The sequence below is a fragment of the Thalassophryne amazonica genome, chromosome 10, assembly GCF_902500255.1.
Source record: "Thalassophryne amazonica chromosome 10, fThaAma1.1, whole genome shotgun sequence".
In the NCBI taxonomy this organism is placed as follows: domain Eukaryota; kingdom Metazoa; phylum Chordata; class Actinopteri; order Batrachoidiformes; family Batrachoididae; genus Thalassophryne; species Thalassophryne amazonica.
Window position 1 is genome coordinate 98,435,901 of NC_047112.1, and position 13,497 is coordinate 98,449,397.

General features: G+C 39.7%; 1 protein-coding gene across 1 annotated transcript in view; it reads left to right on the plus strand.

The window, feature by feature from the left end:
* The first annotated feature begins 670 nt into the window (after positions 1-670).
* shroom2a (shroom family member 2a) overlaps positions 671-13,497 on the plus strand; it is a 126,258-nt gene continuing 113,431 nt past the window's right edge. Inside the window, exon 1 of the mRNA XM_034180587.1 lies at positions 671-877. Within this exon, the coding sequence (XP_034036478.1) occupies positions 677-877 (201 nt within the window). The 5' untranslated portion in view covers positions 671-676. The remainder of the gene's footprint in view (positions 878-13,497) is intronic.

Here is a 13,497-nt window from a genome sequence, read left to right on the forward strand (position 1 = left end):
AGGTGACCCTGAACCATCCCTTAGTTATGCTGCTATAGACGTAGACTGCTGGGGGGTTCCCATGATGCACTGTTTCTTTCTCTTTTTGCTCTGTATGCACCACTCTGCATTTAATCATTAGTGATCGATCTCTGCTCCCCTCCACAGCATGTCTTTTTCCTGGTTCTCTCCCTCAGCCCCAACCAGTCCCAGCAGAAGACTGCCCCTCCCTGAGCCTGGTTCTGCTGGAGGTTTCTTCCTGTTAAAAGGGAGTTTTTCCTTCCCACTGTAGCCAAGTGCTTGCTCACAGGGGGTCGTTTTGACCGTTGGGGTTTTACATAATTATTGTATGGCCTTGCCTTACAATATAAAGCGCCTTGGGGCAACTGTTTGTTGTGATTTGGCGCTATATAAAAAAATTGATTGATTAATTGATTGATGATTGCTCGGGCTTTGTATCAAAAAGGAAAACATCAAGAGCTGTGCTGGATGAGGCCTCAGTACATCACCAACTGATTCAAAATAAATGCTTCAAGACGTTCATGTTGACTTGGCTTTGACACAATAAAGCTCAAGCGAATGAAGCAGGATGGCACTTTTTTCATATTCACCTGCACTTGTTTGCAGGTGAATGGTGGGGGGAATTAATTTCAGATGATATTGATAATTTGTTTTTCTGTGTCTCTTTCACAGTGCAATGGATGGCGCAGATGAACCGCACTATACAGGGGAGGAGAGCCTTTGGCAAGTGATGCAGGAGAGATCAGGAGATGTGGCGCACAGGAGCAGAGAAGGAGAGAGCTGTAAGCTGGTTGATGTCTTTCTTTCAGGAGGTGCACCATGGGGATTTACACTCAGGGGAGGACTAGAACACAGAGAACCTCTGCTCATAACTAAGGTAAACATTGTGTAAAACAGTGTTTTATTTCCATGACAGCTGCAAATTGCTGTGGTGTAGCTGTGCTGGTTATTGGCAAAGAGCTTGTGTATGATACATAGGCCATGGTATGTTTTTACTGCTATACATTGCAATACTTCAGATAATTTACTGAGTCTTATTGAGAATAATCCTTGAAAGCATCTTCCCCAGCACAGAGAACAGTGTTATACACCTATAGTTACTACAATACGTGCAGTCACCCCTTTTCAGATTAGGACAGTAAATCCTTTCTTGCCATCTGTAAGGATGATACCCATTTTAAAGATTGAAATAAAGATTGTTTACAATGCCAGAAGAACAACATATCTACCTGCCTAAAGGAACTCTGTTCCAATGCTGCAGATCTCTGGAGGTTTCCTTGCCCTCAACTGTTTCATTGCTTTTGAGATCTCACCAACACTCAGTGAGTCACAGTTGACAGGAAAATCAGCCACAAGAACCCTGGCACCACAGATGTCTAAAATCCTGCAGGAGGATCAGTCTTATACACACACTCAAAGTAGCTGTACAGCAGAGGCACCTGTCAGGACTGAACGGTCTTCCACCATAACTGTAGTGGATGAGGTGTCTGTTTGTAGGAGCAACATGCTTTGATTCCTCTATAAATAGGTACATTTTTGGTCACTAAACCAAAGGTGGTATGTCACCTGATCTCAAATTCCTCCAACAAGCACCTCCTTGTCCACTTTTAGGGCCATCACTGCCCACCTTCTCAGCTCCCTTTGCAACCTTGAAAGTCGACCACGGTTATCAGATCCACGTGGACTAATGCAGTCCTTGTCGCCAGCCAATGGTTTTATTGCAATCACCCGTGACCAATAAAGTATCACCTCTGGGGCAGTTTCCAGTCACAGAGTGAAGCTCTAAATCAAAGGTCTCTCTCACAGAGGCATTATTAACACAGTCAGAGCAGACTGAGACAACAGCCACAACACCAAGTGAATGTGACACCAATGAGTATAAGACACTCATTGACAGGGTGACAGCTGGCAGTTCGTATTGGAATAGAAATGTAGTACATGTAATATAAATAACCTAAATATTTTATTTGGAGTTAACTAGTGGACAGAATGTTTGGTATGTGATCATTTATAAACAGGGTTCATGCTGATGTCCTGATGCAAAATTATCAAGGCTGGACCCAAGATATAAAATGTACTATGTCCTCAGGATGCGGATAATGACGCCCATTTGAAAATGCACTGGATGTCCTTTCAAAAATTGATTTTTTCAATTAACATTGTCTGTTTTCTTTGATTCTCCTTGCTGGTGTCAGCTTCTCTCCTTTCCACAACAGGCTGTGTGTTGTGCATAGATCTGTAAAAGGCAGTAGAATGGATACCAGACAAACAGAATATCCATCCAATATTAATTTATTTTAACATTACTTATGACTGATATATGACATGAAATATAACAAAATAATGAAATATGAAGTATGCATCATATTTAAATTAAATTGGCTCAAATTGGGGCTAGATTAGATCAAATCTAGCCCCTGGCTATTAGATCAAAAAGATCTTAGCACATTTCCAGCCGATTCTAATCTTGGACACACTATTCTTTCATGGCATCATTTTCCACCTTTCTTAGCACACTGCAGCACATTTGAGTAACTCCTGAAATTAGCAGCTCTGGTTGTACTGAATTCAGCGCTTGTGTAAGGTGGCAAAGCCTCGAGGTGCTGGGACAGTGCTGGACCTTGGAACTCACATTTTCAATACCTACTGTGCCCCAGGACACGGTGGTCAAAACCTCTAATGCAAACCCTGATAAATGAAATGGATAAAATGATTGATTTTTGATTATTCATCACTACATGACAAAAAGCCTTACAGATTTTACCAAAGTCAAATTGTTAGTCTATTTGTAAAATCTGACATTGAATGGACAAGTATAAATTGCATTTTGCAGATTTTAAAACTACAGTTTTTCATTATACTTGTAACAAATTATTAATGAGGATTGTTATTCTCAGTGTGCTACTACTGGTTCATTCATTGTGTTTCTTACATGGACTAAAATAAATAATTAATAAATAATAGTGTTGTCATCAACCTTGAGAGCATTAATGTAAAACCTGTATTGTACAAACTCGCATCCACAAGGAGTACTAGCTGGTAACATATGAGGGCTCCAAAATTGTCCTGTTGTGAGACTCCTTGAGAAAAATGTAGATATACAATCAGCATTACTTCATTTCTAGTTATTTGCAGTATCCAAAGACTAGCCTTCCAACAAAAATAATGCCACAAAGGTTTCTTGTGAAAATTAAAACATTTGTGTATGTCTTATACCCCCATCACACTAGAGGCCGAATGAGTCTGAATGGAAATTCGACCAATATTCGGGAAGTGTCAAGGTGCATTTAAAATAGTCCGGCATAGTTGTACAGCCAGCCCGAATGTTGAGCAAATGCACCCAATTGTTGAGGTGGAAATATATCGTACAGCAGTCGAGGTGGACTCTAACTGCATTCTGTCTGCATTGTAAATATTCTCATGGTGTGAAAACAGCATTTGAAACAATCTGATCACGTTCGAGGGAAATTTGCCATGGACAGGCACGTGAAATTGTGCCGACATGTCCGGTCTCCAGACCTGAACTCAATAGAAAATCTTTGGAGGGAGCTGAAACTCGAAACCTGAAAGATCTGGAGGAGAACTGTATGGAGGAGTACTGTATGGAGGAGTGGACCAAAATCCCTGCTGCAGTGTGTGCAAACCTTGTCAAGAACTACAGGAAACATCTGACTTCTGTAATTGCAAACAAATGTAGCAAATATTAAGGTCTGTATTTCTGTTGTATCGTATCAAATACTTATTTCATGCAATAAAATGAAAATTAATTACTTAAAAATCATGTGATTTTCTGTTTTTTTTTTTTTTTTTTTTTTTGTTCTCTCACAGTTGAAGTGCACCCACGATTTAAAAATTACAGACTTGTCCATTCTTTGTAGGTGGGAAAACTTGCAATTCGACAGTGGATTAAATACTTATTTGCCTCATTGTATATGGATCTGAGCACATGATGTATTCCTCTAAATATATATATTGTCATCCGGCTCATATACGGCCAGTAAATGATGGCATTTGTAATGATGTTGTGGTGGTGATAATTGTACCCTGTAGCTGCTGTGGAGGAGGACCATTCTGGCTGGATGTGACGTGGCCCGCTTTAAATTCATCCCCAACAGCAATCAGATTGCTTTGAATATTGTTGGGGTGCCAACTCGAATATTTAGATTGCAGTCAGACTGCACTTTGATCGGCGTTTGACATTTTCCACCTCAAACACCTTGAAAGTAGAGAGCATGTGCTCTATATCACCACACAACTGTGCCCAACTGTTTAGACTGCTCTCAGAATGCTGTCTGACATTTTTGTCTGCACCTCGACACTTCCCGAATGTGGTCTGAATTTCCATTCGGACTGCATTTGGGTTCATTCAGCCTCTGGTGTGATGGTGGGTATTAATCATGCTGCATTCTGACAGCATTTTGGCATTTGTACTTTGTTACACCTACATTTGAACTGCGTTCTGGAGACATTACACACAGCATGTGCAGGGATCATTCGATGGTGGGTCGGACAGCACAATATGAGTAATTGGACGGCATTCTTACGCATTTCTTATTCCCTCCCAGATGTGGCACGAATTGCCCCCCCATCCCCCCAAAAATGGGCCTGATTCAGTTTCATTCGTGCTCATTCTTGCTATGTGTGATGGGGCCCTTAGAGATGACTTTGGGATGATATTGCAAGTGTATTTCAAGGTCAGATGCCTCATTATGACAAAGTTAAGGTTAACATCAAGGACTGTATACAAAATGATAATTCCTGCTTTGATATATCAGATTGTAAATAAATGTACTGCATTTATATAGCGCTTTTCCATCTGAATCAGAAGCTAAAAGCTCTTTACATTGATGCCTCGACTTCACCTACTTGCACACACTTTGTTGGGTTGGCCTGTGGATCATTTGAAAGTTTTTCTTGAAGTTGAAGGCATAATGGTGATTTCCATTCAATAGACTGTTCAGTGATGATCGATAAATTTGGTGTTTGATCAGTGCATGATGCTGCTTGGACAAAATCCTGCCTGGTCCTTGTGTAGCCTTGCATCAACAGCTTCTTGCATTCTTCCTAGGGTGATTCTTGTAATGAACTTGCTAGGTAGTGACAACACTCTGATTTCTCTCCAGTTTTGGCAGTCACTTGTGGTTCATACATATTAAACCTTCTCATCTACATATTTAAACTACTTTCAGTATGTATCCTGGGGTTCTTTTTCCCATATATCCTGCAGAAGACACTTTGTTTACAATCACCTCTATATTAGTCTCGATTTCCTGTGGTGGTATGTTTTAAGGGCCTGGTGGCTTTCCGTGCTTCAGTTGTTGGTTGCTGACATCTGCCCTTGAGATTGTTGCTAAAATCACTCGTCTTCCCCATGTTTGAGGTTTTGATGTGTCATAGCGAGATGCCTTTTGCAAACTGTTACGCTTCACTCTGGTTATTCTAGTTCAAGTTTAGCCACTACTAGTGAGTGGTCGGATCCAGTATCTTCCCCTCTATAGGTGTGAACATCCATGATGATTCTTCTCCATCTATGGGTAATTGTCACATCATCTATCTGGTTTTGTGTGTATGTATCTGGGGATCTCCATTCACGCCAATTACTATATCAACTTAGAATTCGATATATAAAAATAAACGGGATCATTTTACTGGCCTCTATATTGTGCTTTACATGCGTGTTTGTTTTCATAAAGGTCACTTACATTTAATCAAGTAGTGTTGCTTTTGCCCCTGTGTCTCTGCTCACTGCAGGAGGCGGGGTCAGCTCGGCTGTCTGTGCGAGGCACTTGTGTAGCAGTGAGCCAGCCAGTTGAAGCTATATGATGACTTTATTCCATCCAGAACATTTGGAAGAATAAATGAAAGTAGTTCATTTTTCTTCCGAAATATGAACTTAAAGGGCATATCGCACTCCAATCAACACTTATCTTTTAAAAAAATATATTACCAGATTATGAATCATTACTTCCAACTCTTTAACTTGTGCGAGTCCTGATGTAGCTGATAAAAAAAAAAATGAAGAAATAAAATTAGAAATGCCATTTTCATACAATGTCTGAAAAATGCACACAGATTCAGTTACTTTTAGCCATAAAAGAGAACATTGGTTGCTTGAATGTCACTCCACATGTGTTCAGCTACAGTCCATTTCATGACTTAAACCAGTACACACATTCAATCTGGTTTGTTTTTTGTCTCCAAATGTAATATGGCTTTAATTTGTCTTTCAAATCAAATTCTTGCGATCAACATGTGTCTGTCTCTGCCTCTTTATAAATCTGCGGTGTATTCAGAAAACAACAAAAAAATTGTCTCAGTAAGACTGCAATAATAACTAGAAGTTATTATGTAATACTGTAATGTGTGTGTGTGTATGTATGTATGTGTATATATATATAATGTAATACGAAGCTGGGGTTGCAGAACACCAACTTATGCCAAGATAATAATGGCAGTCTTACCTTCCGCAATTAATGTGAGATCTGTCCATTGCAACAGTGTAAAAATAACAGAAAGGGGGGGGGGGAGAAGCTCAAGAACTCTGATTTCAAAAACTATAGATCAGTGAGTGTGACATGTTTGTTGAAATGTTTGAATCAATACATCAGGACAAAATACTTGGGGTATTGTCCAGATTGTTGGCATGGTTTTATAAGCAGCAGGGCATGTTACACCACTTTGTTCTTACTACTTCATCTTTGAAACCAAACTATTGGCTAAGATTTAGCTTTAGCTATGTGGATATGGTTTTTACAGCAGAATCCACAGTTGGATCAAGTGGTTTTGGGGTGGCCATTGGGAAGGTGTTGGAGTGAATGGAGAATTATTAAGGTGGTCAGTAGTTAGTGGCATCATAACCACCAAGAAGTGCTTTAGGACCTGTTTTGTTTGCAATGACTTGCTTGAGGCCATAATTTCTATTGTCTGAATGTTTACTGATGATACTACAACCCCAATTCCAATGAAGTTGGGATGTTGTATAAAATGTAAATAAAAACAGAATACAGTGATTTGCAAATCTTCTTCAACCTATATTCAATTGAATACACCACAAAGACAAGATATTTAATGTTCAAACTGATAAACTTTATTGTTTTTGTGCAACTATCTGCTCATTATGAAATGGATGCCTGAAACATGTTTCAAACTAGAAGCACTCAGAGAGTGCAAACCTCCGCCAAGGCCATGGGGTCACTGATGCCATAACATCTACACGCCGTGGAATCATTGAACCTAAAAAAGTCTAACAATGATGTTTGCTCAGTAGTAAAAAAAAAAAAAAAAAGTTTCATCTGCTGTGACTCGATAGCATGTATCCTTAGCGCTTGGCATTACAGTTTATTGCAACGTGCACCTTTCCCAGAAGCTGCTGTCATCTGAGCACTGATATTGATATTGCATGTGCTTATAGACAAAAACAAATAAGAGACAAAATTCAATTTATTATTCAACTAAACTGCAAATATATGAATTTTTTAACATTCATGAAACACTTCTCTAAACAAGGCCATAGGGTCACTGACCTTAAAGAGATTCCCTCCTTGACACAGTGATCTATTTCTTTTTGTCTCTTTGTCTAAAATTGTATATAATAATCATTAGATTATTAATATATAAACAAAAATAAATTTAAGAAATATTACAATTTGAAAACAAATGCACCCGAACGTGATGACAGCTGCAACTGCTTAATGCTAACTTTTAACATTGAAAATGCCATAGATATGCTAACGCGTTAGCATTGGGATCCGGATCGGGATCTGGATCACCACTAAAATTTAATCACTTGTTCCTCTCGTCATTTCCAACCACTCCACAAAATTGAATCAAAATCTGTTCAAAACGTTTTGAGTTATTCTGCTGACAAACAAACAAACGCAACTGAAAACATAACCTCTTTGGCAGAGGTAATGATTGCATAGCTTGAAAGTGGTGTCTCTGATTTCACTTGTGTGTGTGTGTGTGTACACACACACACACGTCAAATTTCACCGTATGGTTCAGTCTTTTGTCCACAGGAAAACAGCATTTCTCAATCTTCAGACTTCTCCCAGTAGCCTCGCTTATCTTAGCCATTAGTTTAGTTCAGCTTATCCAATAGCACAAAACATCTAGAAGCTGATCTACGTTGTGGTTAACAGTAATCACTCCTTCTGTGACTGTCTGTCAGACTTGCGGAACAATGCCATGTATGAGAAACACTGGCGAGCATGAGGAGACATTAAGTAGCTGTTATAAAAGAGACGTCGTAACAAAAGGCAAACACCAGAGACATGAACCATCACATATTGTTTAAAATTCGGACCTGGAGACAACAAGAGAGGTTTTGAGCATGTGTCAAAATAGCCAGCACAGTGGTCAGAAATGAATATCACTGGCACAGCAGCTACAAGGATTTCTGGGATAACTGTAAAATATGTCATTGTAAATGCTGATTTAATGTGTTATTTGTGAATGTTATTCTGGTTCTTGTGGTGATTTTGTTAAAGTTGTGTGAATGATTGTGGTGTTAAATTGCAGACAAGTGACATTTGGCACCATAATGTAAATTGCATTTAAGACCATGATATTAGCCTGTTGATGATGGGCATGCATACCTCTCGTTAGCAGTTGGTGATAACAAAAAAATACTCCCATATTCGAGCCAATATGGTGCATATTAAAATGTGCTTTGCTGGGCTTTTGCTCATTAAGCCTCGATAAGTTGGGTAATATAAATGCAAACCCTGAATTTTGCCATACGGTAAAACTTAAACTCAGTATTTCTCACAATCATTGCAATATGATGTGTGGAAGCTAAGAATGCTGTTTACCAGTCAGTCTGTTATGTTGTCTGAGATGTTATACAAATACCTGCAAAGACATCTCTGTTTGAATCGAAAGAGCTATTGAGTCATCAAGTGTCCAATTACCATCTTTTACATATTGTTCCTCATATTTGAAACTTTGGTGCCATGTCACGAACAATATCTGTGTCAATTGGCCAGTTTATTGTTGGATCTTTCCACCTATATTCTCACACGTACTGGATCGTAATGTAAACATGAGTGATGGGAGTTTCGGGCATCTTCAGCTCTTTCTGTACAACCTCTGTAAAGAGTCACAGAAACAGCTCAGTCGAATGATTTCTATTTTAGGTTATGGCTTGAATGATTAAATCAGTGTTACATATTTTATCAAATATGCAATGCATTACAAAGTATGTCAAAAGAATAAAATTAAATTTAAATTGTACATCATTTTCCAGTATTCTGTGCTCTGGGATTATGCAACTTCAGTTTTGTTTTCCTCTTTTTCCTTTGTCAAACAGAGCAAAGAATCCTGAGTGGGAAAACACAAGACTTCAACTGTTGTTGTAATATTCTTTATGCTCATCCACCGAAAAGTCAGATGAGCTTTTGTTAGTGTCATTCATCCATCTGGAGTTAACAATCCCTGGAACGAGTTGCTTCGGATACACGATTCATTCCATTTCAATAAATATTCACCACGTGCTCCATCTATAAAAGTTGTCAAAGATATTTTATATCTGATTTAAACTTTTCAATCCACTCAAACTCCTACATTGAGGTTTTTTTTTGGTGAACTCTTTGTTGGCATTGACTATCTATATCTCCCCCAACAAGACAATGGTACAACTCTTTCAGCAATATCCCTCCACCATACTGGTTTCATACCTGCTGGTCCATAACCATCAAGAGTTTGTCTGACTAACCTTGTAATAATTACAATAAAAACCCAGGGAAGCTGAGCATGAAGCCTATGGGCATCGAGTTCATCAAATACCTAGTGGTGGTATGTGCTCTCTAAAGTCCCTTTCACACTGGGCTTGCATACAGTTGCGCTAAAATGCGTATGAGGTAAGCTGGAAAATTGCACGTTTGGTGTAGTCCCTGTGTAGGCTAGTGTGTGATGGGGTTTGGTTGCGTTCCTAGACTTGCTTATAGTAGCGTATGGTTGCTTTGTCAAACCATTCATTAAAAACGCTAGCACACATTAATGCAGTTGTTACACCTTGTCGACCAGCATGTACCGACACCCCCATTGCCACCGAGTGATTCAGGTCAGTACTGCACGGTGTGGTGCGGGTCAGAAACATAGTAATTTAACTTTATTTTATTTATTTGTTTTTTTTGTCTTGGTTGATCATTTTCATTGCGTACAGAATGCTGATGAGTCTGGCTGTGGTAAACGCTGCAGTGAACGAAGTCCTGTGACTCTTTCATCTTTTAAAGCTCTGGTTGCTTTCTGATCAGGTCTGATATGACCTGAATATTGAAGCGCTGTGATAATTTAAACTTTTAAAGCGCCAGTCGACCAAAATCAGGTGTGATCAGACCTGATCACACCGTCAGCGATGGTGTTTAAGTTTAGAGTCACAGCCCTTATTGAGGTTTGATCAAACCTGATCGCGGTCGACTGGCACTTTAAAAGTCTGTATGCGCACACTCAGTTTTGGAGAGTCACAGCCCTTATTGAGGTTTGATCAAACCTGATCGCGGTCGACTGGCACTTTAAAAGTCTGTATGCGCACACTCAGTTTTGGATGTGTACAGTAGATCAGTGTTGCACAGGTTTGCATGCAGTAGCGCCGTGTTGCGCAGACTTGCCAAAAAAAAAAAAGGTCCTCCTCGCGAAGACCTCAGCATACTGCTCCATAGGGAGCAAAACCTCTGCATAGAGTGGCTTAAACCTGGCGTAGTGCTGCATAACTCAGCGTAGACTGTACGCCACAATACGCAATTCTGCGTTGGCCCTTGTGTGAAAGGAGCTTAAAGGTCCTTTTCCTTTTATCAGGGCTGTGAAAACTCTGCGGATCCACAAAATTCTGTGGATTTCATCATGGGGAGGAGGGGGGTGTTAGTCTTTTTTTTTTTTTTTTTTACTCTGTAATCGTGATCGTCACTGACTTTATTTTTTTTAAATGTCTGTCGCAAAGTGTTCTTTCTTTTCTTTTTTTATAACATCGTGCAAATACAGTGAGGAAAATAAGTATTTGAACACCCTGTGATTTTGCAAGTTTTCCCACTTGGACATCATGGAGGGGTCTGAAATTTTCATCTTAGGTGCATGTCCACTGTGAGAGACATAATCAAAAAAAAAAAAAATCTGGAAATCGCTGTGTATGATTTTTTTTTTATATATATATAATTTATTTGTATGTTACTGCTGCATATAAGTATTTGAACACCTGTGAAAATCAGTGTTAATATTTGGTACGGTAGGCTTTGTTTGCAATTACAAAGGTTAAACATTTCCTGTAGCTTTTCACCAGGTTTGCACACATTGCAGCAGGGATTTTGGTCCACTCCTCCAAACAGATCTTCTCTAGATCTTTCAGGTTTGGAGTTTCAGCTCCCTCCAAAGATGTTCTATTGAGTTCAGGTCTGGAGACTGGCCAGGCCACTCCAGGACCTTGAAATGTTTCTTATGGAGCCCCTCCATAGTTGCCCTTTCTGTGCGTTTTGGCTCATTGTCATGCTGAAAGACCCAGCCCTGACCCATCTTCAATGCTCTTACTGAGGGAAGGAGGTTTTTTGCCAAAATCTCACAATACATGACCCCATCCATCCTCCCTTCGATACGGTACAGTCGTCCTGTCCCCTTTGCAGAAGAGCACCACCAGAGTATGATGTTTCCACCCCCATGCTTCACGGTTGGGATGGTTTTCTTGGGGTTGTTCTCATCCTCTAAACATGGTAAGTGGAGTTGATTCCAAAAAGCTCTATTCTGGTCTCATCTGACCACATGACCTTCTCCCATGCCTCCTCTGGATCATCCAGATGATCACTGGTGAACTTCAAACGGGCCTGGACATGTGCTGGCTTGAGCAGGGGGACCTTGCTGCCCTGCAGGATTTTAAACCATGACAGCATCATGTTACTAATGTAATCTTTGTGACTTTGGTCCCAGCTCTCTTCAGGTCATTGACCAGGTCCTCCTGTGTAGTTCTGAGCTTTCTCAGAATCATCCTTACCCCACAAAGTGAGATCTTACATGGAATCCCAGACCGAGGGAGATTGACAGTCATCTTGTGTTTCTTCCACTTTCTAATCAATAATCATAACAGTTGTTGTCTTCTACCAAGCTGCTTGCCTGTTGTCCTGTAGTCCATCCCAGCCTTGTGCAGGTCTACAGTTTTGTCCCTGGTGTCCTTAGACAGCTCTTTGGTCTTGGCTATGGTGGACAGGTTGGAGTGTGATTGATTGTGTGAGCAGGTGTCTTTTATACAGGTAACAAGTTCAAACAGGTGCAATTAATACAGGTAAAGAGTGCGGAATAAGAGGGCTTCTTAAAGAGACATAATTCTTGCTGGTTGATAGGGGTTCAAATACTTATTTGCAGCAGTAGCATACAAATAAATTATTTAAAAAATCATACATTGTGATTTCCAGATTTTTTTTTTATTTTTTTTTAGATTATGTCTCTCACAGTGGACATGCACTTAAAATGAAAATTTCAGACCCCTCCATGATTTCTAAGTGGGAGAACTTGCAAAACCGCAAGGTGTTCAAAATCCTTATTTTCCTCACTGTAAGTCCGCAGACACTGATCTGTGTGTTACAGATACAAATCAGTGTCCTCGGATCCACGGAGTTTCGAGGAGAAAAATCCCTCTCTCAAAGCGTGGCTGTTGCGACAGTTGTAAAGCGGGGCTGGTTGGTTGCTGCGGCGACGCTGTGTGGCTCCTGTGCGACGCTTAAGCTAAACGTAGCATGTGGACATTGCAAACCTTTAGAGCTCTGAAGTTTTTGAAAGAAATGTGCAGCATGTCCGTGTCACGGACCGACGTCGGACAGAGAAGATGGCGAGAAAGACTGTTCGACAAGAATCTGTGGAATTGTTGCTGGCTTCATGAACACACCTGAAAGATAAAAGAAACGGAAAAAGCGAACTGTGCACTCAGGAAACAGTAAGAATTTTTCTCTCTCTGGAAAATAAACATTGTGCTGTTCAAACACGATTTTAGACAAGATTATGTGACTTTTTTTTTCAGTAATCTAGACTTTATTTTATTGGAAAAAAGACATTGTGACTTTGAATGGATTTAGGCTACATGAATTTACACAAGAATATGTGACTTTTTACTATAAGGTATGTTATTGATATTTTACCATGATTTTCCAAGTATTCTCCAAGCTTTAGCTGTGATTTTTGAAATGCTTTAATAGTCTTCATGAATTTCATGTAGTTTATCTGTTCTGAGTTAATGCATAATTTGGTTTAACACTCAAAAGGAAATTCATTCCAGGTCCTACTTCCATGTTATATTCTGTTATTTCAACATTATCATTGACAGGTCAAATAAAGGTTGAATAAAGGATCATTTAAATATGCACTAATTTTGAGATTTGTTCTTCCAGGAGATGCTGAAAATGTATCATTAGATAAAAATGTAATTCTGGGAGGTGATGGTCTAGTGGCTAAAGTGTTGGGCTTGAGTCCAGAAGATCATGGGTTCAAATCCCCACCTGACTGCAAAATCACTAAGGGCCC